Consider the following 25,672-nt stretch of genomic DNA (forward strand, 5'->3'; position numbering starts at 1 on the left):
CCAATATACTCTGAAATTTCATGGTATCTGCTGCTTCAGCTGTATCCCTATAAATCTGTGGAACCTCATGGGATTAATCTGAGAGTCCTCAAAGTGTTAGCTATGTTATTGCAAAGCCTCTCTCAATCATTTTCAAGTGATCTTGGAAATTTAGAGCTGACTGGAAGTCGGTGAACATTGTCTTGATTTTCATGAAGGATAAGAAGGAGGATTTCAGAAACTACAGACCTGTCAGTCTCATTTCAGTGTCTGGTAAAGTTATGGAGAAGATTACTTTGGGAGGTATTGAAAAACACCTGAAAGACAATACAGTCCTTGGTCACAGCCAGCATGACTTCATGAGAGGAAAGTCCTGTTTATCAAACCTGATTTCCTTTTACAGCAGGTTAACCCGCCTGCTGGGTCTAGAAAAGTTAGTAGACATAATCTTTTCAGACTTCAGCAAAGTTTTTGCTACTGTCACAACATCCTTCTGAACAAGATGTCCATCCCACAGCTGGATAATCATGTTACACATCAGGTGAGCAAGTGGCCCACAAGTCAGGTACAAAGGGTTACAGTGAATGGGGTGACATCAAACTCGGGACCTGTCACTGCTGGGGTTCCACAGGGCTCCATCCTCAGCCCTGTGCTCTTCAATATCTTCCTTAATGACTTGAACACAGGACTAGAAGGGATAATAAGTTTGCCAACAACACTAAATTGGGATGAGCTACTGACTCCCTCAAGGGCAGAGAAGCCCTGCAGAGAGACCTTGACAAATTAGAGAGATGGGGAATCACCAATTGTATGAAGTTCAACAAGGAAAATGCTGGATTCTGCATCTGGGATGGGGAAACCCTGGTTGTATGTATAGACTACTAGCTCCTGCCTTGCAGAGCTTTGCCTTTCTAAAGCTTTTGAGATGGCTGCATACATTCATTTCACCATTCAACAAGCCTCCATAGCAGACTGGCTGCTGGCAACACCAGCCTCAGCCTCCTGAAAAAGCTGTAGAGTACTCCTCACCTGCTCTTCCTGAAGTTATCCACATTCCTCAGGTGCAGCTGAGTACATCTGGCCATAGCTGGGTTTTATTACATCATTACAATTGAGCCAGTTGAGTCACTCCTATAAACACATAAAATTTGTCTTAAAGCAGAATTTTGAGACACTGTATTTGCAAAATTATGTTAATATTTAATATTAAATATATGACCAGCCAAAAAACCACAAAAATCTAGAGGTAGTTGTAAAATTTTTATTCAAGTGCATAGGAGTTAAAAAAAACCAAACAAACAAAAAAAAAAAAAAAAAAAAAAAACCAAAAAAACCCAAAAAACAAACAAAAACACCAAAAAAAACCCTGAAAAAAAAGGCAGGTGGAATGAAGATCTTGGAGATTGTGAGTCTCAAGATTGCACAGCCAAACTGGAACTGGTGCAGGGTACTCAGGGACAGACCAGGGGGAGGTATTGCTGATAGAGCACGACTCAACTAGTTCCAATAAAGACAGAAAATGTACCAAACATCCATTCTGACCGATTCTGAGGAAAAGAAAGAAAAGGAAAAGTACTGAAAAGCAAAGTAGTGATTCCTGTCAGAATACACACCAAGAAAGTGTATTGCACTGGAACTGTAAATGACAAACCAGTGGAGGGTGGGAGCCAGATATATTCACTGGTAGATACCACCAGTCACAATATAGACCTGCATTTTTCCTGAACTGTTCACTTTCAGAATTAGAATTTTGTGGCAAAATAAGACAGTGGACTGTTATTTTCTCTGTTCAATCCTCCTTTGAATGAAGATATGTCCTTTGGTGGAATGCTGCTGCCATGGTTGCCATTTCAGATTTCAGTTTAATTGCATAAATATTACAGGAAAACCAGCTATGCCTCTAATAAATGGTCTAAAATGAGCTCTCTGTTAATCATCTGACATCCAGAATAAAAGTCAATGTAGTAAGTAAAAGGCTATGCTCTGATGTTTGGCTATAATTCTGATTCATACAGAGATTTCATCCACAGCCTTCAAGAAATTTTGGTCCAGTAAATCTTTAAGTGGTATTTGGATTCTGTACTTGTTCTCAGCAGACCAAGTAGTCAGAAGAAAGAGCAGTGTCTTCCAGAATACAAATAGTAAATTTTTCCCCATGGAAAAAAAAAAAAGATATCTTAGACTGTAAATTAGATACTTATCTCTTCTGTTTTAAAGATCCAAGTCCTCCAGAAAGCTGGCTTGTTTAGCTCTAACACCACTAAAATAAAAAATGTCCTTTTCATTACCCCAATCAGGACAAGAGCCGTGTGTTTGTGTGTGCATGCTCATGCACAATTCTGGAAGCTGTTGTACAAACACATGACTGTTTTATACACATACTGGGGAACATCAGTGTCTTAGCTGTGTTTGTGTTGTTTGCCAACCATACTAAAATATCAGTGGTCTCATAATGAATACAGTAGATAAACATTGTTTTTAAAATATAGTATGGGAGAAAATCCAGGAATATGATGTCATCAACAGAGCGATGAGTCTGCTGTGTTCAGGGAGGGGCAGTAAAACCATAAGTTAGACTCATTCATACAAGAGAAGGAGCTGTTCCCAGAGACGTGTTGCATTTCACTCATTTGTATCTGCTCAGTGGTGAATTTTCAGTCAAGGTATGTTTTTCCACTTCTCTTTCATATGAAAAGTGCCTACTTTTAAAATTTGGTGTGGTTTGTTGTTTCTTGGAAGCCACTTATTGAATTCTTAATATGTTTCTGGTTCAGTGACAAAAGAGCTGTTATTATTGTTCCAGAAAAAGACAAGAGAAAAATAATTTTTGCTAATGTGATTTTGTAACTTGTTGGGTTTTGCATAACAATAATTTTTACAGAAAAATGCTTTATTTCAAAGTATCCAGTGTATCAAAGCCACAGGGTACTTCACCTGCCACAAATACTGTCCCATGTACTGGAGGGTAAGGATTTCTCCTATCCAGATGACACTTCATGTCTGTGATCATACCATGGCCACCATTTCTGTAATCTCACAAAAATAATCAGAAAGTACGAACAACTAACTTTGGTTTTGGCTGAGAAATTACCTACAAAATTGTAGGGAGAAACTAGAGTAAATTTTTTTCAGTACATACTAATAATTTTTTCTCTGTTTATTATTTTGATTGTAAACTTTGTTGGGCAGGATGTAGAAGTGCATGTGTGTGTACTTTAAACTGCTAATCGGTCTCATCTGCACTGATTGAATGGCAAAGGCTAAACCTTTGAAACTTTTACAAGGTTTTGGATGACATTTAAGCTACATTATTAGTTTCTTTTTAAAATCTGTATGCAAATGAAAAAAATCAGTAGGAGCTTGACTTTTAAGGTTCTTATGAAAACAAAGAGCTTAGCTGTGGTATTGTTATTAAAATAACAAAAAAAAAAAAGATTGAAATATATGCTATACTTTTAGCTATTCATTTTCCATTACTCAGTATCCTAAGCAGCCTTCTTAGTGTAATAATAGCAAATAGACACAAAGCCAAAAGTGTTCAAATAGTTAACCATTAGAATTCTTCTTTTAATGTTTTGTTTGTAATCTTAGAGATGCCATCTCCTAAGACAGGAGTATGTTTTTATCTTAAACAGCTGTACATATTTTCTTAGAATCTAGAAGACAGTTATCTAAGTAAAAGAAATATCTATTTTCACATATGAGTCTCTAAGACTGAAGTATCAGCATATTGAGTAATATGAGTTATATAACTTCTATCTGGTAGTGTGCAATCATTAAGAAAAAAATTAAGAGAAGTGTCTTACACTCCAGGTTAATTTATAGACTTCCAAATATATTGGACTTGTTTTCATTGTGAATAGTGAAAATACAAACAGATGGTATAAATACACCCAAGTTAATAAAGACCTTGGAATAGCAGATCAGAGACACCTCCAGAAAGTCTTTGCCAGGTTTTCCACTGTGCCCCTGAGTACATGCGAGAACAAGATTAATTGAGTTAGTCAGTGTTACCTGAACATTTTGTACCAACAATCTAACAAAAGAACCTCCTTTCCTACTGAATTAGAGCTTCCTGAAATAAGCATCCCATCCTGGCACAGGAAAACAGCTTTTAAAATTCTTGTAGCTATTTAATATTCCAAGTATTTTCTCAGGCAGAAAACAATAGGAATATGGGTGAATTTTAGGACATTCATTATGAACACCCTAAAACTTACTGTTTAAGAATGGTCAGTGTTTGACAATATGTTTTTCATTAAAAGAAGGGTGTAAAATCTCTTAGGCATTCAAATTCCACTGTTTTTAAAGTCACAATAGGGAAAAAAAATCATATTACAAGTCTAGGAACACTTATCAGAGAACAGAGCTTTGCTTTCAAAACAAATTCCCTCTCAGTAACTAAAACAGCTGCAAAAGTACACCTGAACCCATTAGCAATGCTAATCAATGTAAAGTTTGGAAAAAAAAAAAAAAACAGAAAAAAATAAACATAAAAAATGCCATTTAGCTAAAACATCCACTTTTCTTTAAAATTATTCATAAGCCTTTTTCTCTTGTGACTCACAGTTTTTTAAACCTCCCTCTCAAGCGCTCTGTACAGATGAGTTTCCCCCCACCTCATCAAAAGGCTTATGCTTCCTTCTTGCATTTAGCACCCTCCATACACGGAGATGGAAAGTTCTGCCTGTGCCTGGCTGACCCCAGCTGTGAAGGACCAGGGTAGTTCCGAGTGGAGAGGAGAGCTGTCCTTTGCCAGCCCTCTCTGGGTTTTAGGGACATGGATGCTGCTCAGGAATCCCACCCTGGGGCAGCCTTTGGGCGCTGGCTCCCGAACATGGCTGAGCCAGCTCCTGCCCTCGGCTGGTGCAACACACCCTGTAGGAGTGAAATGTTGGACAGGCACAAATGGGATACAGGCCAGAGAAACACAAGCAGCAAAGTTGCCAGCTGAAAGCATTTATCTTCAGTCTGATGATAGGCAAGTCCAAAGCATGCAGACGTTGTGGCAAAGCTTCTATATAAAACTTTACCAAAATACTTAGGACTTTTGGTGATCTATGAAAGGGTGGATTTGACTTACTTTTGCTGCTGTGCAATATTTAAGTCTCCTCCATGTTAACTCCTGAACTTGATTCAGCAAGGTTGGGTTGGTTTGTGTGACCCCTGCAAACATATCTGATCATCCAGGTTTGCAGATTCAGTAGCTTTGCACACTAAGGTATGCCAGAATGGTGATAATATTGCAAAGACACAGTTCAGACTATACTTAATTTGCAGAGAAGGGAGCTGTCAAAATGCAGAAATCCATTTTTCTCATTCATTGTATCTGAGATTACAGTTAAATGCCACCAAAAAGTGAGTGATCCATGGTAGAGAGCCAGGTCTTTTTAACAGGATTTATGCATGCATGCCCAGAGGCAGAACTGGTCATAGATGCTTTTCCTCCTGCTGTGTTCCTGCCTTAGCAGAAAGGAATAAGCCCCGTGGGCCCACACCCCAGTGTGGAGGTGTTCTGTCCCTTTGCCATTGTTGTAGGATTTCCTATCAGCTGTCTGACAGGCTGAAGGGCTGCTGCTCTGAAGTGTCATGGGTTACCAAAGAAGGACAGCAAGTCCCTCAACCCACACACACGGAGCACAGCAATGTGCCCCTTTCCTGATGTGAAGGATAAACTCCCTAGGAGTAGTGGGGCAGGCCAACAAACTGGAAGTGTTTCATCAGGTATCCTGAGCATTTTTATGAAAAGAAACTGTTAAGCCTTCATAATTCAGAGTTGGGACCTAATCCTTAAACAAGTAAGTGGGACAACAGAAATACTGTAGTACTTGTTGCTAGATTTTGGCTCAGCTCTGCATGCACCTCTCACCTCATTCTGCAGCAGTCTTTCCCTATAATGTCATATTCTACACTCTTCATTATATTTGGATTCTGTTTAGATTAGAAGCTCCTTGAGGCACAGCCTGTCCCTGTGCTTGCAAGACTTTTGCACACTGATCATCCCCAAAGCCTCTGGCCATCAGTGTAACACAGACACTATGGCAGTGTCTCCAGAGCTGTGCTCCTGGTCCTACCTGCTAGGCAGCAGCAAACAGCTCACCAAGAAAACAAGCCAGATGGAGGGAGAGAAAAAAGAGGTACAAGTAACTACACAGGCTAGATCCTCAGCTGGACTGAATGCTTGCAGTGCCCCCCAAATCCGCATCAGCAGAGTAAAGACAGATTATAGAATATAAGGTTTTATGGATATATCAGCAGCTCTGAGCGACTTGCTCACTGGTGGCCTGCTTAGCAAACATCATTGACACATCCTCTTGTCCTGGCCTCAGTCTCCAGAGAAAAAGGTCTGTGGAAGGCTGATTGTCCACACTGTGATATTAGGAGATTATAAAGAAATGTATGCCATACATTCTTTACCCATCACAACAGACAAACCCAGCTCTGGGGCACGTAATATGCTCCAAGTCAAATTCTAGCTTTGAAACTGTACAGCCTCAGTTCAACACTGAATTCAGACAATGGATCTTACAATCAGCCTAGTGTCATCAGGTTTTTTATCATAGCAGTCTCATCTCTGTCTGATACCTGAGCTCAAGGATGATTTTTTCTTTCTTTTATTTCTTCAGATTGAGTCATCTAACACAAACCCACCTGACACTGTTTGTACTCTGGGGAGTACATGTGCTCCTCATGCAGAATCCTGTTTTACCTGTTCAAGACCAGCTTGCAGATGGCTGTTCACCTTGGCATCACCTAGAAAAGTTTCCTGTGCCTGGTCCTACTAGTGCTGGGAGTGCACACAAGCCACTTTCTCCCTGAGTAAACAGCAAAAGACCAGGCAAAAGGTGTGAGGCATTGAAGGTGACCAGAAAGTGTCTGCTGAATGGAAATTCTCTCTATACACACACAGACATATAGATATATGTATATGTATATGTATATATATATACACTCAAAAACACATATTTAGAATTATGGGAATCTTTTCAGGGAAGTAAAATACATGTTCCTTTGCATATCTGTGCAGCTAGGGGATGGTCCTACATGGATGGAACCTCCATAACTTTCCTCCCAGATTTTTGGCATTGCACAAAACAACCATCAAATATTTGCATCAGAGATGTCTGATGTGTGCATCTGTTAGGATCAAGACATTAGTTGCATTTTTAAATTTATTTTCCTTTTCCTGGGCAAGGATCTTCTTTTCTACTCTCAGGTAATGCCAGAATTTTCAAGTCATGAGGAACTGGAACTATCCCTCATGGGCAGATAAGTAAAAGCATTTATCGCCTTCCAAGCCTGTAATCTGTGTTGAGATTGCAGTAAGTAGCAAATTCAGATAAGACAAAGAATTTGGAATCACTATTTACCAGAACAAGGGAACCACTTTAAAACTTAAGAGCTTTCTCCATAGCTGTATTTTTTCTTCTCCTTTGCAAGTTGCAATTTAATTTTCAAAATTATACTAGTGCATTCTGACTAAAGCAGTCATAGTGAATCAGACATGAATGCAGTTCATTCATGAATGGCTGGGATATTGGCATCAGAACTTTTAATTTATAACATACATATTTTTTAAAAAACAGCATGTGGAGACAGGTCACATAAGACAACTCACCTTCTGATTATATCTTTCCTCTGAAAAACTTTTCTTTTTTTTCTTTAGAATAGTCATCTTATAGCTCATAAATTCCAGGCAGCTGGGTCAGCAAAAGGGAGATTTCCCAGAAGTAGAAGGAAGTAGAAGTAACAAAGTGGAGTCACTTTTGTTTAAGTGTTTCCTGTAATGCTTTGGGAACAGTCTTTTTTGGAAATGTGGAAAATTGAAATGGAAAGACAACAATTCATTTTGTTCTACAGAAGAAATATATGTAGAAATATTTGTAGACCAGAATAGATGTAGTCTACAAATTGGCATTTAAATCATGGTACAGCTCATAACTGTACAATGTAAGACATCTGGAATTCCAGTCTTCTACTCTTTGCCTCATGTATTTCTACAGACAGGTTAAATAGTTTCCACTGCACATTTGTCTCTAGTTTCAAAAAAGAGTTCAATGTAATATATTGATAAAGTTTGTCTTAGAATAAATGTACTCTGGTCAAATAACTTTAAAAAATCAAAGAAAAGTTTAAATACAATAAAAAAAAATCAGATTTTGCACTATCTTGAAGCTGGGTAAAATATGGATCCAAACTCTGTAAATTACCTAAATTTTCTAACATTTTAAATGAAATTCCCAGATGAAGCTTTCATAAGCCTGACATATACCCAACTTAGGCAAGAATCCTTATTCATTGTTTGGTTTGGAACCCTTTACCCTCTTGGGAAATTAAATCCCTCTTTTTCCTTTCTTTCCTTTCTGCCATTTCAACATTTATATTTATCCTTTATCATCCCTTTTTCCTTCCCACAGCAGCACTTCTCCTTTGCTTCCTTTAGCAGCGTTCTGTTCTCTTCCAGACCTCACATCTGCTCATTTCCCCTTGGCTTGTTCCTGCCCTGACATCCTGCCCTGAGCCTCTGCTGCCTGCTGCAGAGAACTGTCGCACATAATTCTACACTGAGCTTTCTCTTCTACAGTGCTGACAAAAGTGATGGGTCACAAGGTCAGTGGTGGCGTGGTTAACTTAAATCAGAATTTTTTTCAAAATTAACAAAGCTGGTCAGAATACAACATTTCTGTTCCGGAGAAAAACTGGGGAAGGATCTTGACATTTTTAACAAAAGCGAGAAAACAAACCACAGAAGAAATGCACACACAGAGGATAAATCTGCCTGGGAATGGGGAGCACTTTTGAAAGAGGCATTTTCCTTCTTAAGCAAGTGCCGGAAGGATAAACTGTAGTGAATTGCAGTCTTGCAGTCTCTGGGTTTTTGTTTTTTTTTTTTTTTCTTTTTTTGGAACTACTCCACTTTGTAAAGATATTAAACTCTTAGTTGGCCAGAGAGAGCAAGAGTGGATCTGGGTCACCTGCTAAACTGTAAGCAGTCAGTACATCTTGTCCTTTATCCAACACTTTGAAAAGTATCTCCTACATAGCTGTAGTAATATATGAGTTTAAGGTACCAGAAAACACGATCCAGCAACTAGGGCAGAGCAGAGGGGCAGAACCCCCTCCCTCACCCTGCTGGCCACTCTGCTTTGAATACAGTCCAGAGCACATTTGGCTTTCTGGGCTGCGGGTGAACATTTCTGGCTCACATCCAGCCTCTCATCCACCAGAACCCCAAGTCCTCCTTGGCAGGGCTGCTGCTCTCCATCCCAGCTTCTGTTGATATCAGGGCTCCTGAAGTTTGTGTAGGCTCACCTCTCAAGCATCCCTTCCCTCGGGGTGGAATTCCTTCCCTCTGGATGGCATCCCTTCCCTCCAGTGTGTCAGCTGCCTGCATCACACAACTTGGGTCATTGGCAAATTTGCTGAGGGTGCACTTGATCCCCTGTCTGTGTCAAAGATATTAAACTCTCTTTTTGTTAGCTTTGGGTACAATAGTTCTTTGAAGGAGCTGTGGCATATACTAAGGGAATCTGTCTCTCTAACTAAATTTTTACTCTGTATTTTTTTGTTTGGTCTGACATTCTGGAAAGAGCAGATAGGACATATATTCTTTGTGAACACCAGTGCTCAGAAACCTTATACACAGAGTGAAAAACAGCAGGGTTCTGTCATTTCCTGTTGCTAACAAAGGGATAACAATAAGCTAATACACAATTTCATTTCAATACTGGCAAATCATAAAAAGGAAAAAATTAAAATGGTAATCCAGACACTGATTGTTGTGAATCAGCATTGTAAATTATACTACTTCTTAGCTGGAGAAGTGTCCTAAACCTTCTAGATCGCTCAGTGTTGAAAGTCATATCCATGTTTGTACAGTTCAATCACCAAATCCCCATCAGCATGTATTTGAACACTTAAGTTCCAATAGACATGGGGTGTATTCCCACTAAAGAATTGCTCTCATTAGAGTTCCCCTGCATCTGCAGTAGAAAAACAGGCTCCATTTGAAGTATATCTAATTTTCATCTGCTGTTACTGTCAAGATAATTGCCATAGAGTTTGAAGTTCACTATATGTGAATTACACACCATTTCAAACAGGTACATCTGGTTTTGAGCTTTTCTCTACAATATATAGAGTATGGGGATTTCTAACTAAGCTATCTGAAAACTGACCTCTTTCCCTTTGCAAATAGTTAATGTACTGGCAAAGTAAGGAGCAGATACACAAAAATAATATGAAATGACTGTCCCAGCTGCTCAAGAAACAGTAGTGTAGGAGGATGTGTATGACCTAGGAAGGACAAGGCAAAATGGCTTTCTGAAGTTTATCATTTAAGAAGTGAAACATGCTATAGACTATGCTTGTCCTTGAGAAGGGAACTCACCACTGCTTGCACTGCCATGCAATGATTTTAATTTTTTAAAGAATATGAAATTTAAAATAAACAAACAAAACCACTCAAATTCTTTAATAAAGACAACCTGTCATTTAGACAATGAGTATCATGTCACATTTATGTTGATTCCATGACACAAATCAGCAATGCTAGGGACCATTCCCGGTGATGATCCACAAGAAAACCTATTCAGGAGAGTTTATAATTCGTGTAGCTGTGGTCAGAAGTTCTAAATTAAACTAGGACCACCTTCAGAAACCCATTAATTAGAGGTGCTGACCTGAAAAAATTAGGTAAATATAATCTCCTCTGAATTTCATCTGTTCAAAATTAAAGCTGTAATTTCACCTAAGCATTATAGAGTTATAGTTAGATACTTTCTAGGCTGTTCTGTTGTCAGAGCCTGAAGCGCTCTTTGGAAACTGCACCATTACTCAGCAAAGCCATCCATTTCACCCTGTGGGGAAAGGGATTAAGAAAACACAAGGCATTATTACTGATTTACAGGGAGGACAGATTCTGCCTGTGATGCCTTCTGTGCTAAGGACTGCACTGCTTGCACAGAGCCATCAGTATGTGGCTCAGCAATGGAAAGAGCATCTGTGACTCAAACATGTCCAGCTGTTGGCAGGGATGGCTGTGTGGCTGCAAATGTGGTTTTCAGATAAATTGTGGCAGGTTAAAATGTATTTTATGTTTTTGCTAATTACAGCAGAGTGAAATCATCAGCTACCTGCATGAAAAGAAATGAAGAAAGCAGTAGTTGTCAAAGAAATCACTATTAGACTTTGTGACAGCAGCCAGTCAGCCACATATATTGTGAGCTTCTCTGGGAGCTCTTTGCTGTTGGAGACTCTTGGACTTTCCTTAAAGGCCACACCTTTGTGACAGACAGTGGTGAAAATGTGCAGCAAATGCTGCGTTATTGCAAATACATGGCAACAGCGTAAATATTATAGTGGCTGGAGGCACTCAAGATAGCAAATCTCTTCTTTTTCCTAAATGGCTTCCAAAATGTCCTCAAGGTGCTAGAAGTAAAGTGCTTGCAGGGCACAGAGCCAGTTCATATGAAAGGCAAATCTCTCCATTAAATATTTAAAGCTCAGAGGGACCAATACTGAAAAATACTATTAGGCCATTAGACCTTCACATTTTACATAGTTATGAGAACCTAATGCTGTTACCCAGGGAAAAGAGCAGTATTTCAACTGCTAAGAAAAAGGTGTGGCTCAACTGAGCTGAAGAGGTCTGGTGGGAGTAATGTATCAGAGAGAAAAAGCTTTAAAGGACATCCATGTGCACGTCAGGGAGGGAGCCCTGAGTGAAGGTTTGTGCCCTGCTGAACAGCTCTTCTGTGCCTCCATACAGCAAGGCAAATAAAAGAGCATCACTAACTAATATTCTTGGGGAACTGGTATGCTTCAGGACGTACAGCCTTTCCCTCTCTGAGACTTTTCTAATATCGTCTACTTCTCTCTGTAGGATATTCCTATTGCTCTCTGTAATGAAGATATCAAGCAATTTATGTCGCTGGCATGGTTCATCAGTGCTCTCCTGTCCTTCATACTAAGATCAAGACTGTAACTAAACTAGATGATCCCCAAGAGCAGTTTTGAGAACCCACACTAGGCATGGCTCAGCTCCTCCAGCCCATGTCCCAAAAGCTGTCATCAGCCAGGTGAAAATTCTCCTTTTACTTTTCCAGTTTAGCTGGTTTTGGCCTGTTCTTGCAATGGATTTGTGCTATCTGGGTTTCAGGAAAGACTGTTTTCTAAAGCAGGAAATTCTCACTTTAAGAAAGAAATATAATCTATGTGCACAACCTACGCTTGATATGATCACTAGCATTTCATTTCTTTATCACTGGATACCTTAGCTATTCACTGGGCTCAGGGTATTGTCTGCCATTTGAGAGGCACATTGTACTGTTTGATACCATCAGACCTGCCATTTCACATGGTATCAGACTCCTGCAATGGATATTAAATTTGTCTCACAATGCTGGTGTATTAAACACTTAATTTTGTAGTGGTGATGGGGTACAGCAATCTCTTGTCTACACTAGAGAATTCTTGTGGTGCCTGCAGAGCTCAGGGGAGTAGATACAACCACCTTTGACATTGTTCCATCTTGGTAAATCTACATGTCATATTATAAAACTCAGGAAGTTTATAGTCCCTTATTTTCTTTGTACTTCACTTAATTTGTGCAAGCTTTGTAGTCAGACACCCTGAGTGCAAGAGTGTTAAGGGACGTGCAAGATTTCTGTCCCAGGACAAGACAGGGTTTCCCAGCAGTTCCTGATGCCCAACAGGGAGCCCTGTGAGGTTCCTAGGGCCAAGGCATGTTGCTTTTACTCCAAGCACTACTTTGGCTGCTTCTCTCACTGTACAAATGTGCAGTTTGGCTTGCAAGATAGTTCAACCAGGGGAGATATTATCAAGCTAGTCAGTGAACCAGCTAGGAACAGGAATAAATTACGTTAATATATATGTCATCTTCTCAAGCATAAACTCTGCAAATCTTAAAAATGTAAGCAAACCACAATCTGATTATAGCTCCTGTTCGCAGGAGGCCTTCCAGCTAACAATAGAAAATACAAAACATAATTTTTACCAAATATGAAAACCAAGTAAACAAAACCCAAAAGATCACAAGTCAGATATAGCTGCAGACCTTAAGCTCAGTATGCTCAGAGCTCTCTGAAAGCAAATGTTAACTACAAATTTCAAGATATCAGTAAGCAAAAGTAGGCTGATCCAATATCACATACATGGGAAAACACAGAGAACTGACAAGGCTCAGTGTCAGAAGCATGATAAACACATGCATGGGCCTGACAGGGCTCACCCTATCTCTGAAAGAGCAGACATAGCCTGTCACTTCCTAACCCTAACCTGAACTCTAGGTGTGGGCTGGATTTATCCTATCCGTGGTTCCCATGAAAATGTTCTCAAGAATGAGTTCATGTGGATGACTGCTCTTCATTCCTGCAGTGCTTTTGCAGTCCCACTCCTACTGCAGATTTCTCACTCTCCTGACACTATCCTAAATGCTAGTTGTTGGCTGAGATCTGTACAATGAGCGCTCATGGCTAACCTTACCTGTTCTCATATGGAAATGCCAAAAGAAACAAACCAAAATAACCTGCCAGCCTTGCAGAGTGAGCTTGTGGTCAGTTTTCTCCTGTTTGAATATTTTCTTCTCAGTTGTCAAAACATTTTGAGTAAACACAGTACAATATACACAGAAAAAGTGTAGCTCCAGCTGTGACTTGTGCTGTGCAAGATTTATGTGCTTTGCTGTTAGAGTCAGAAAGTCATCTTGGTTCGGGGACACCAGGCCATGGAGCCGCATTATGTCTAAGGCAGCTCCAATAAGATCAAATCCTGAAGAATTAAAGAGAAGAACAGCAAGTATTCACAAGGAGGTGGAGAAGGAGCTTTGAGATTGACAATGTAAACCTCAAAACTGATGCTATTTCAAAGGATGGAAGATTCAGATTCACTATTTATTTAAGTATCTGTACTATTTGAAAATAGGTTCATAAAGATAAATACTCTGAATCAATATTATTTAATAAGCTTGCGGCCTCCTGGTATACAAAGATATGAATCAATTTCCAGATTTCATTCCAAGTTAAACAGAGTAGAGTTTTGGAAATAGATCTCTCACCTGCCCAATGACTGCAAAGAGAGGAACAAACTGACTTATATTTGTTTAACAGTCAGATTTAAGACCTTCATATACTTCATTTCTTCATAGACATATACGGTCTTGAGAAAGCTAGAGATGGAGGAGAAAATAACTGTAAATCAGAACAATTAAATTTTCTAAGCTGTTTGAGCAGCAGAAATTGAAATGTGTACTGGGAGGATGTGAAAAGCAGTGATGCCTGTTTTCAGAGCACTTAGTTTTGGAATTAAACTTCTTTCTCTGTTCATGAACTACAATTATAAAAGTGGCTGAGAAGCATAGTAAGTTCTACTTCAGAGTAGTTCTACTGTGTTTACTAATCCATCATGTACAAAAGGGAAGGTAAAAGCTACACAGCATTAGCATAATAGAAATCTTCAGGAAAACTAAATGCTAAACCAGATATTCAGGTCTAAATTTAACTTAAAGAATTGTTGCTGTAAGCACATCACCATGAACATGTTTTGTATGTATCACATTTTCAGTTCTTGATGGCCCCACAGCTGCAGACCTTCTTTATTTTATTGATAAACCCTCTCTAATATCAGCAGAGGATTTATTGTTTATCCTCATATTTCATTCCTTCATCCAAGCTGTGTCTTGCTATGATATGTTTCATAACAACTCTAGAGCACTGTTTAATGTATTTGGCATCTCCTATTATTTATTTGCTTATACCCTTCCCTTTTTAATTTAATGATGCTTTGATGCAGCCTTTTTCTGCAAAAGGAATGTCCTCACTCAGTGTATCACCAGCAGCAATGTTTTCCTGGGTATTTTCTGCAGGCTGGAATCCATGAAAGATTTCCGTACCAGGGGAGTTATGCAGCTCCAAAGAACAGCCCAATGAGTTAACACCTGCAACAAAACTGCACCTAAACCTTTATGGCAAGAGTGCTCCATCTAGTCCTTATGCTCACCGCTGGCTGGGTGTGCCCATGCAGCCTTGTAACAGCCTCGCTGAGAAATTTGCACAGGAGACACTCACTTTTGTAAAGTAATCTTAGGAAAATTACTGCTTACTTATTACAATAGCACATGGCATTTATAAATATTACAATGGGAGTGATGGGTGATCAGAGCTGCTCATGGCAGGGGGAGTGGAATTGGATGATGTTTAAGGCCCCTTACAATCCAAGACATTCTATGATTCTATGACTTTGTTGTTGGCCTTAATCCAACTGGAATTTTCCTTTATTAGCGCAAGAAGTGCAAATTAAGGATTTTAGGATAATGTGGGTTGGAAGGTCTGTAGGCCAACCTCTTACTCAAAGCTCAGTCAGCTACAAAATCAATCTATGCTATTCTGGGCTTTTCCAGCTGGGTTTTTGAAACTTCTGAGGATTACAAGGCTGAAATTTAATGATTTAATGGCTGGAGATACTTGCAGATTCTGTTTTGACCTGAAATAGCCTCTAATGTTGAAAGTATTATTTCTCGCTTCAGATTAAATAGAATTCTTATAATAAATCTGCTCTTTAAGAACGACAGCAAAATCCAGCATTGGTGACATTTGCAATATTTTGGAGGTCATCTTAATTGAAAAATTTCTAAAATATTGATGGCAGCAAGCCAAAGGTCAAACATGGACTAACTCAAACATCATCATCATCACCAAATCTGAACTAAACCAACACTTTATAGTGAGATGAGCCCTTCCCTTTATACCAAGTTCCTGTGATCAGGACAGTACTTCTCTCTGAACTGGTTCATATTCTCCTTCTCCTTCCTGTTCTCACCACAGTCCAGCCATGCTGTTCGTCTCTATTTCAGTTATAACTACTTTACACTGGGATAAATAATACCTTTTGTCAGAGTCATCACAGTTATTGACTGGCTTGTATAAAGAGCATTGAAAAATAACATGTCAGATTTCAAAAGCTAAAAAGTAGGATTCTTTTTTAGGCAGTTGTAACTCTGGAAAATTTAAAGTAAGAATATTCAAAATTTCCACTTGGGAAAAAAAATACATTATGCAAAGTGCTTTGCATAAAATTTATATATTAAAAATATATTATGCATTGCACTTATCTAGATTTCTGCTCTTTCTATATCTTTCTTTAGCTGGAATTGAGTGGCTTCATCTCCCACACAGGGAGAAAAATTGGTGGCCTCTTCGCACCTTAGTTTCATTGTTATTGAAATAACTGCTTTAACAGAACAACTTTTTTCCCCCATCTTTCCTAACACAGTTGATGTAGATACCTTTAATGGTAACTGCAGAGCAATAGTTTCTTTCCATGGTGTGCTTCAAGCTTACACAACAATTATCTAAAAATTGCACTTTTGAGAGGTAGCTCCTCCATATATTTTCTTTGCTGCCTTAATTTTCTGGCAAACTACAGAGCTGAAAAATAATTTTTTTCTTTTACAAGGTTATTTTTGTCCCAGGCAAGTTCCTGAATCTGGTTCAACATGAAGCTTCATGAACTACAAGGGCAGCCATAAAGAAAAAGGGACAGTGAAGAGTAAATGAAAAGCAGGAAACCTTTAAGTTAACACTGCCACAGAAAGCTTCCCCTGATCTACAACCCCAAATGTTGTAAAGCCCATTAGAGATTCATTATACAAACATTGGAAATTAAAAATTAATGTTGTGGGATCTGTGAAAGCCGAACATTTTAGGAATGTTTCCCACACTTCCTCTACCTCTCCAAAATAAGTAATGCCTCCACAGTAACACAATTAAAAGGACATTCAGAGAATGTTTCAAAACATGTTTCAGAGATGGTACAAGAGTGATATAATTTTACCTTCCAATATTCTTCCAGCTAAAGACACAAAGCCAACCCATTCTGAAGCCAAAGAGAGGGGTATGAGCAGTCCCAGTGGACTTGGATTAGGTTGAAACAAGAGTTTCTGTGAACTGGGGATAGATGACAAAAGTAATTTTTTTCAGGAGAAAGGTTGCAAGGAGACCAAGTTGAAATTGAAGCTTTGAAAATAAACCTTATGGAGAAGGTATAGAATTTATAAACAGGCTGGGTTGCCTGTATTTTTGTTGATACTAACTTCTGAATGTATGATTCCACCACTGAAGCTCAATCTTCCAGCACACCTTGGGCTTGTTGCTGAGCAATGCCTCTGCCTATGCCATCCCATCACATGTGCTTCAAAACAAAAATCTCCTTTTCCTCACAAATAGACATTGTCCTGGAAGCAAATCCTCCAAAGCTGTTACAATTAAACTTTCTCTCTGTCCTTGACCAGCAAATACCTGTCTGATGGTGACAAATGAGGCAGTTTAGAGGACACCACTACAGCCTCCTGGCAACACGCTGAGTCTATCAGGTTTACACTCCAAGCTCCTGAGGACAGCAGTGGTACTTGCATGGACCTGCAGGACTTCCAGACTACACTGCAGAGGACTCCCTTACCTACAGCAGCTTTGAATTCCTGCTATTTCCCATTTCAGTCACAGCTGATCTCTCAGGCAAATACCCTTTTTCCTCTCATGGCTCTGGCAGCTCCTGTGTTACATTGACCCTGTAGCTTTTATATTAGCGTGAAGAAGAAAGGCTGCCTGGCAAATAGGCACCACCAGGGGACACTTGGCTGCCCAAGCTGGGCTCAGAGGTGTTCAGGAGGACAAACTCACACAAAAATTACAGCATCCAAGCAGGCTGGGATCTGCAGAGAAACAGGGAGCCAGAGGAGAGGCTGGGGCTGCCCCTGCTATTTCTTTCTGCAGCTAACGTATCTTCTAAAATATGAGCATGCCAGAAGTCAGCCAGTGCCTTTCAGTTTGCAGCCACTCATTCAAATCCATATTTTTGCTCCCAGCTTTTCCTCTCCTCTGTGCCACTGACCCCCAGCTGTACCTGGAGTTCTATGTATGTGTGGCAAGCCAGCTGTTTGTCTCTGAAAACACTTTTGGCTACTGACAGCACTTAAAGCAAACCAGGTAATTGTAAAATTCTGCTAAGGATGTTACAGTCTGGGTGTCATACCTATCCTTCACACAGCCTTGCTAAGAAATGCCTGAAATAAATGAAAAAAAAGGCTGCATTCGAGGCAATTTTCATAATGGGTGTTCATCCATCAGAGAAATTCCTCATTTGGAGAAGACTAGTGAGGCCTTGAGTCACTCTGTCCTTTGTCCTTGCAAATTAGACTGTGTAGGAAAACATCCTACACTGTGTACCTATGCTGTTTAATATTCTGTCTTTTGTTCCAGCAAGCAACATTATAGCAGTTAACATCATAACAGCATTTATCTGTTTCAGGCTCCACCTCTTCTCTCTGAGGACTAAATTAGCAAGATTCATATTACAACAATCTCAGAATATACTAATTACAAATTTCACACCTTGTTTCTGCAAAACATATAATCAGCAAAGTCACAACAGCTGTAAAATACATTACAAAGCCTCTCTCTTACTCCCACAGAGTAGATTAGTGCAAGTGACATCGAAATAACCTTCACTCATTTCAGAACTTGTCCTTGTATAACACATGGCTAAGACTATCATGAGACATTTAGTTATTCACTGTATGAAAACGTTTAGCACAATACAAGGAAAGATTAACACCACTGGCAATGCTAATAGTCATGAGTTCAGTAGCTGTAGGGCTTCATCCAGACCCAAAAGAGATGGTGAAAATCATTCACCTGAAGCAGCATATCCTATCTGGGGACTAAAGCTGTGCCAGAGCTTGCATTAACCCAGTAGCAGCATTAACTGAGCTCTGACCTTTTTTCCCCCTATCCTTCCATTTAGCTCATATCTCTTGATCCTAAGAGGACATTTTGTTCCAATTCAATATCCCCATCCTTTTCTTTCAAGAACTTCCGTAGGCCCCAGCACATATTGCTGTAACATGGAGATTTTCCCTCCACATTCCAGAATTAACCACTCAGCTGCACTCTAGGTGCTATCCTTGGCTTGCTGATTAACCCATGCCTGTCTTCTGGCATGCTTCCTCCAGTGCTGTCTGTGTGGGTCAGTCCTTGAGCAGCAGGACATCCCAACAGTTTGGCAGGAGACCCCAAGGTGCCCTGGTGACCGCCCAGCCTCAGAGTTTCAGGCTATGGCACTGGTGACCACGATGTTTTCGGAGTCCTTATCCACCTGCCTGTAATGACAATCCAACAGTTGATCAACCCCTTCTCCCCAGTTCTTCTGCAAGGAATTGTACTCACAGCATTGGCAGGATCTTGCCAATAGCCTGAGAACTCCATGGGCCAGCCCCAGAGCCCTCCTGCCTTGGTGAGGGCCGTGACTGCAAGAGGCACAGGGCTGGTTGCCACCAGCACTTCCAGTCCATGACTGCCTCCCTCCCACACAGGGTGCCCTGAAACATCCTCCATCAAACTCTTGTTGTTTGTTCTCAAGGCTAGTAAAAAAAATACTCCAGAACAACACGAGAACAGCATGAGAACAACAGAACAACATGACTGACAGTGGGTTTTATAGACTGCCAAGGAGGAGGTAACTCACAACAGGACAGGACGTGAACTCCATCTGGTTCAAATTTAGAGGTCCCTCAGAATCACTAATGATGGATTACTTCAGCTGGGCAGTTTTTCAATCAACACTGCCACATGAAATCTTATTGAAAGTCCCTGCTGAGATATGAGGCTTGTCTTGTATTGAACAAAAAGTATTTGTAGAGAATGTGTGAAAGGATCACATTTATTTTCACCAAAATATGACAAGAAAACAGCAAATCACTGCCTTCTGTAAGCTGTGGCTTTGTCCATCATAATTTATTCAGCAATCACATACTTTAAATGAGTCTCCTGTGCAATATAGAATAGCATCAAGCACATCATTTTAACCCTAAACATTAGGGCTTGTAAACTGATAATTAGCACATTTTTCCTTGTTCACTCCCCCCTTTCTAGCATTGCATTATAGAAGGACTTGAGCTAAGGACCAAGGAGCCAGGTTGCCAGAAGCCCCATATCATGGACTTGGTGACATCCTAACTAGTCCCTTCACACTCTTCCTTGACCACAGTAATATGATATAACTAACTTATTTTAAAGTATTCTAGGCCTTTCTCTTCTAAAACCAAAATCTGAAAGAGATTATTGTAGAGAAAATATGGATAAATCAATATGCAGTTTTGGAGCTGCTATTTGCTGTAAATTAAATTCTATAAATTAATGTAATGAGGGAAAATCCTAGGAAAAGCCAACACAACTTTTGTGCACACTCTCTGAATTACTAATGCTCATCTTATTAAAAATGTGCATACATCCAACCTCAAAGTGTAAAATAATGCACTCTTTTTTTCCTGCTGGTTTACAGCCTACTACCAGCAGAAGAAACAGTTTCTGATAATTGCATCAGGAAACAAAACTTCTCTATTCTCAGATGACATCTTGTTGACCATCCATTAGTATTTCACTTCCTATGTGTTTTTACAGTGAAAAGTGCCAGCACAGAAAGAAAGGGAGACTTGAAACTGCTGTTTGCAATTTGTTAGTGAGAGCTCTTACATCCACACAAGCTGGGCTTTGAGATGTTAAAGCGCTAGTGTTTTATTAACACAAAGTACACAAAATATGGCAATAATTTTTCATCAATTTTGCAACAAATAGCCAAATTTCTGTTTGTATATTAAGCACTGATACTTACAAGCCAACAATACCAGCAACCAGAAAACAAGTGAGAACTCTCATCCTTTCAGGAATTGCCAAGTGTGTCCCTTTTCACTGCCAAGTTACCAGTTGAATAAGACAAATGTCTTAATTAAAAATGCATTTGAAAATCTTCCAATCAAATGATAATATAAACAGTGGTTATTATAAAGACCTGAAAAAAGACAAACAGTACTTCTGTCACTCAGTCCAGACAATTATGTATACAGATCTGGGAAACCAATATTGCATTTGAATAATATCTCAATATTCATTATCCAAGAACACAACAACAAGAAAATACAGTTAACATTTTCTCATTGGTCAAGATGCTGCACACTCAACTTCTGTTTGGTTCTAGTAACATTTAAGTACACATCTGACATTTCTGCCTGTAAATAGCTCCCTGTGTGATCCCAGGCTGTTCTGATCTGCAGAATGTTTACAGTGTTCTGATTTTCAGACTGTGCTCTGGCTGACTGCAGACAGGTCCTGGCTTAGAGGATGGCCACTGTCTCTATCAGATTGCCAAACCCATCCACTGTGCACTTCCTAAAACTGATCTTCCTCATGAAGGTTGTACCATTTATCTCTACAGAGACTTGGCTGCAGAAAGAGACTGTAACACAGAGACAGACAATTTCAGTGAGAAGCTGAGAAAGGCACACTGCTGGCAAACACTGATCCCTCAGCATTCTCAATGCAAACTAGAGCTGCAAATTAAGTGCGTGTTTATTGTACAGTAGAACATTTGGGAAAATATATGGTATTCCCTGGGGAGGAAGCACCACTGAATTCCACTCAATTCTTGCTCTACAGGGACAGGTGTAAAATGTTGCAGGATGTGACGCAGAATTAGCAGCTTTACCATGAGCAACCTGAGACACAAGGTACATTTGTACTTTAGGAGACCATGGCTAATGAAATAAAAAAGATAGGAAGACAAACTAATGATGAACATCCTCAAAGAATTAAAAAAGACTTGATGCAGCTCAGTTCTAGAGAATAAAGGCTTCTAAATGTTCTCTTCAGTTAACCCATTCATAACAATATCTGTTGTTGCTACATCCCTTCTGTTTTACGTGCCTAAAATTGATCCAGGCAGTCCATAACAATGCAGTCTGTAAAACATTCCACAGACACACCCAGTGTCTATGAGAAGCAATCCAGGGAGCTGTAAGCCTGTTCAAAAGCTATGCTTCAAGGACATTAGGAAAAGCAAAAGACAGCTTTTCTTATTGTGTCTTTTGCAGCAAAGAGCTAGATCTGGCAATCTCATGTCACCTATTTTTCTCTTCACAGAAATGGTTTCCATCACAACAGAAAATGTTACGCAGCTGTACAACATGACCACCCAGGAGCTTACAGTCAGTCCAGAATATTTCCACAATAATTCAGGAGTGCATCAGATAGATCAATATGAATGTGTTAGTGCAGATGTGTGGAAATGGCTACAGGATTTTCAGCCTGTATTTCTCTGGTTTATATTTATTCTGGGATCAATAGAAAATTCCTTTGTGCTCACCGTCCTGTGTTTCCACAAGAGTAGCTGCACAGTGGCTGAAATTTACCTAGCAAACATGGCATTTGCTGACCTAATGTTGGTCTGTACTTTACCTTTCTGGGCCATTAATATTTCTAATAATTTTCATTGGCCTTTTGGCCAGTTTCTCTGTAAAGCCATCAACATTATGAGTTACATGAACTTATATTCTAGCATTTATTTCCTGACACTAGTGAGCATTGATCGCTACCTGGCCTTGGTGAAAACCATGTCTCTTGGGCGGATGAGACGAACTGTCTTTGCCAAATGGAATTGTTTTGTGATTTGGACATGTGCACTGCTCATGTGTTCACCTACAATGGTGTTTCGAAATTTGCGCTATTTTGAAGAGTACAACATCACAGCCTGTGTTCTCCTTTACCCAGCTAGCTACTGGGAGCCCACAAACAACTGCTTGCTCAATATTGTGGGGTTTGTGATCCCATTCTGTGTAATTACCTATTGCACTGTGCAAATCATCAAAGCCTTACGAAGCAATGAGCTACGAAAAATGCAGGTAGTCCAGACAGAGAGGAGAGCCACCATGCTGATCTTTGCTGTGCTCCTGCTGTTCATCATTTGCTGGCTTCCATTCCAGATCACCACAGTCATCGACACAATCCGTTACTTCTCACCCACTCTCAAATGCCTGGAAGACATCAATGACATAATGACCCAGATAGCCACATACTGCTCCTTTAGCAACAGCTGCCTGAACCCAGTCCTCTACGTGATTGTTGGGAAAAACTTCCAGAAGAAGGCTGTGGAATTCTACAAGGACTTGTTCACAAAGAGGTGCAGAAAATTACAGTCTGTGCAGATAGACAACTCCCTGGACACTTTAAGAACTTCCATTTCAAGTGAATACTCAAGGAAAAAGTCTGTTTTGTCATTACCCCAATAGCATAATTTTAGGGAAATCCTTAAAGAAAGAAAGCCTTCTAACATTATCAGTCTCTACTCATATCCATCTGCTATGGGTCCACAGAGTAAATGTGGTAGTGTTCATTACGTGAGGGAAAAGAGTGGTTTGATCTTAATGGAAATTCCATAAAAAGACCTTCTAATGTTATTGGATGTTTTTCATGATTGAATCCTATTTTGTAGCTTACTTACATTTTCATGGCTGAATGATACTTGGTGCATATCACTTGGAATGTTTTTCTAAGGTATACATACAATTCTCCAAACAGAGCCACAGTACAGAAGCGATTGTCAAGATTGTGAAGCTACGTATGGTACCCATAATAGTGTGTTAGATAAGGTTTTTGATTTGGGAGGGGCTTGTATTTGAGTAAACTCTGTTAAGTAAATCCTGTAGGATGCATTTTTAGATGTGTCCATCTTTTGGGCTTTTAATTTCTCTCTTCAGTCATCTGAAACAATCTGATTTTTTCATTGACAAGCAGTGCCTTTTTGCAACTGCTCCAGTTAGTTACAGATTTACATGAGCAAATACGTATGAAAAGTAGCTGAAAAAAAGGTAAAGCAGTAGTGGAAGGGAGCCTCCACCCACCTGCATGAAGTTAGCTGAGTTTCCTTTGTAGAAGATTCATTACCCCTTCTACCTTGGAGTGAAAGCATTCACTTACTCCTTTTGAGCGAGCAAATGCTATTTATATTCATGCTTACACTTCAGCTCAGAGACTCGGGTTTTTAGTATTCACAAAGCATAATTAATGTTATTCAATGGATATATAAAATCTCAGCACAACTGGTATAATCTCACAAACAGAAGAAACTGAGGATACGAAGGAGAGCATCACCTAACTACATTGGAAATCTAACTGAAGATAACAGGAGTCTTGAAAGCTCAGAGTATTCAAGAATGGCTTTTTCAGATTCTAATAATACCTATATTTTATTTGTAGAGTTAATCTGTGAGATTTTAATACAAGATAGCTTTTCCCCAGTTGGACTGTATTTTTGAGCTAAGTTGATTATACACATAAAGAAACTCATCGTGTACTGAATTGTCTGTATGCACTTTAACCTCTAGGAACCTTGATTAAAACTGAGTGGAAGATGATCTAAGATATGTTGAAACTAACAGTCTTTATTCTTTTCAAAGCACTTAAGGTTACAGCTTCTAAAGCTACCAAGGGAAATGAAGTTTGGTGACATGAGTAAACTCAGATGGCAACTACATGGTCTTTATCTGTCAGAGCTTGAATGGAGCAATAAAATTCATTTAAGATGGAAAATTTGTATTAAACCTTCAAATAACTAAACCACAAAATATAAGTGTGCAGATGTGATCTAAAGACTAAGTGATTTAGATCACTGTATATGATTTATAGGAAATTTCCATGGGTTTTTTTTTTGATAAGCCAGTATAATCCTAAATACTTCTATTGCTCATCCTTTTTATTTTCTGAAGCAATGGGGACAACTATGATGAAACACTGCAAGGCTTTCTGTTATATCCAGTGTTATCATACTATCTCATCCATGAGCATGCTGTTCATGCAACCCTTACACAAAAGGAAATCCATACAGAGGTTATTGAGACAACAGAAGTTCTTTTTGAGTATTTGGTACTGAGAAGTAAAATATAAAATTGTTAATATAACATTAATTTAAATAATGTAAATATATGGGCACAATTTTTTTGCTATGCAGTAAGCATGTACAAAAGAAAATAAAGTACTTTGTGAAATGAGATTTCCTGGCACTTTCTTCTCTAGCCTGTATCCTGTTACTTAGGAATGATTTGTCAGGAGCTCAGCTGTTCCAGATGCTTACTTGGCTTCCAGGTACACCAAGGGAAAGTGAGCTGAAACAACAGAATTTTAGCTACTTTGAAATCTTTCTTTTCAGGGCCCATTTCTGAGTGCTGTTGACCACCCTTGGTCCCTTTGGAAGTTTAAATCAGAATTAAGGCAGATAAGGGTACTGAAATATTTCTGGTAGCTTTTCTCTACCTGCTGATAGATCAATGTCCTTTGCAGACATCAGCAACAATGGAAAGCCCCTGCAGCAGCTTCTGCACATCACAGAACAGACAGTATCAGCTCACAAAATATTTAATTCCCATTTTACTGACTCTTCAGTGTGATGACACATTTGTGGTATTCACATGCACTATTACACACGCAATAAAAAACCCCAAGAAAGAAAGTGTAACATCCAAGCTACATCTGACCTACTGACGGTTTCCAGTCACACTTGGCTCAGTTCTGTTCTTACATAAACATGACAAAATATGAGAAGGATTTTTGGTAAAATGAAGTCAGTCTTTGTCCTGATAATTTCAGAGCTGAAGATGGCAAAGAGTAATCATATCTGTTTATTCTTCTTTATCCTTTATTGCTTCTTTATCCTTCTTTATTCTCTTTGCCCCTCTTACCTCTGCTCCCATCTTCTCTTTCACTGAGGCTGCCACAACTGTTCTCAAGACTTTGGCCATGCAAAGAGCTGACTCCCCATTCAGTCTGGCAGAGGTGGGGAGCATGGCCAGAGG

At 39.4% G+C, this 25,672-nt stretch overlaps 2 protein-coding genes across 7 annotated transcripts in view; both read left to right on the forward strand.

The window, feature by feature from the left end:
* Window positions 1-2,555: 2,555 nt before the first annotated feature.
* Window positions 2,556-24,871, forward strand: BDKRB2 (bradykinin receptor B2). Its single transcript, XM_012573942.5, has 2 exons — window positions 2,556-2,642; window positions 21,969-24,871. The coding sequence occupies exon 2, from the start codon at window positions 21,971-21,973 to the stop codon at window positions 23,111-23,113; it is 1,143 nt and encodes a 380-aa protein (XP_012429396.5). The 5' UTR covers window positions 2,556-2,642; window positions 21,969-21,970; the 3' UTR covers window positions 23,114-24,871.
* Window positions 2,556-25,672, forward strand: part of BDKRB1 (bradykinin receptor B1) — a 30,647-nt gene continuing 7,530 nt past the window's right edge. For all 6 annotated transcript variants that reach the window (XM_032748876.3, XM_072930378.1, XM_072930379.1 and 3 more), the window contains exon 1: window positions 2,556-2,642. The gene's annotated coding sequence lies outside the window, so the exon portion shown is untranslated. The remainder of the gene's footprint in view (window positions 2,643-25,672) is intronic.

This window comes from Taeniopygia guttata, chromosome 5 (assembly GCF_048771995.1).
Source record: "Taeniopygia guttata chromosome 5, bTaeGut7.mat, whole genome shotgun sequence".
NCBI classification, from domain to species: Eukaryota; Metazoa; Chordata; class Aves; order Passeriformes; family Estrildidae; genus Taeniopygia; species Taeniopygia guttata.

Coding starts and splice junctions, on each gene's coding strand:
- BDKRB2 (XM_012573942.5), top strand. CDS start 21,971: ATGGTTTCCATCACAACAGAAAATGTTACGCAGCTGTACAACATGACC.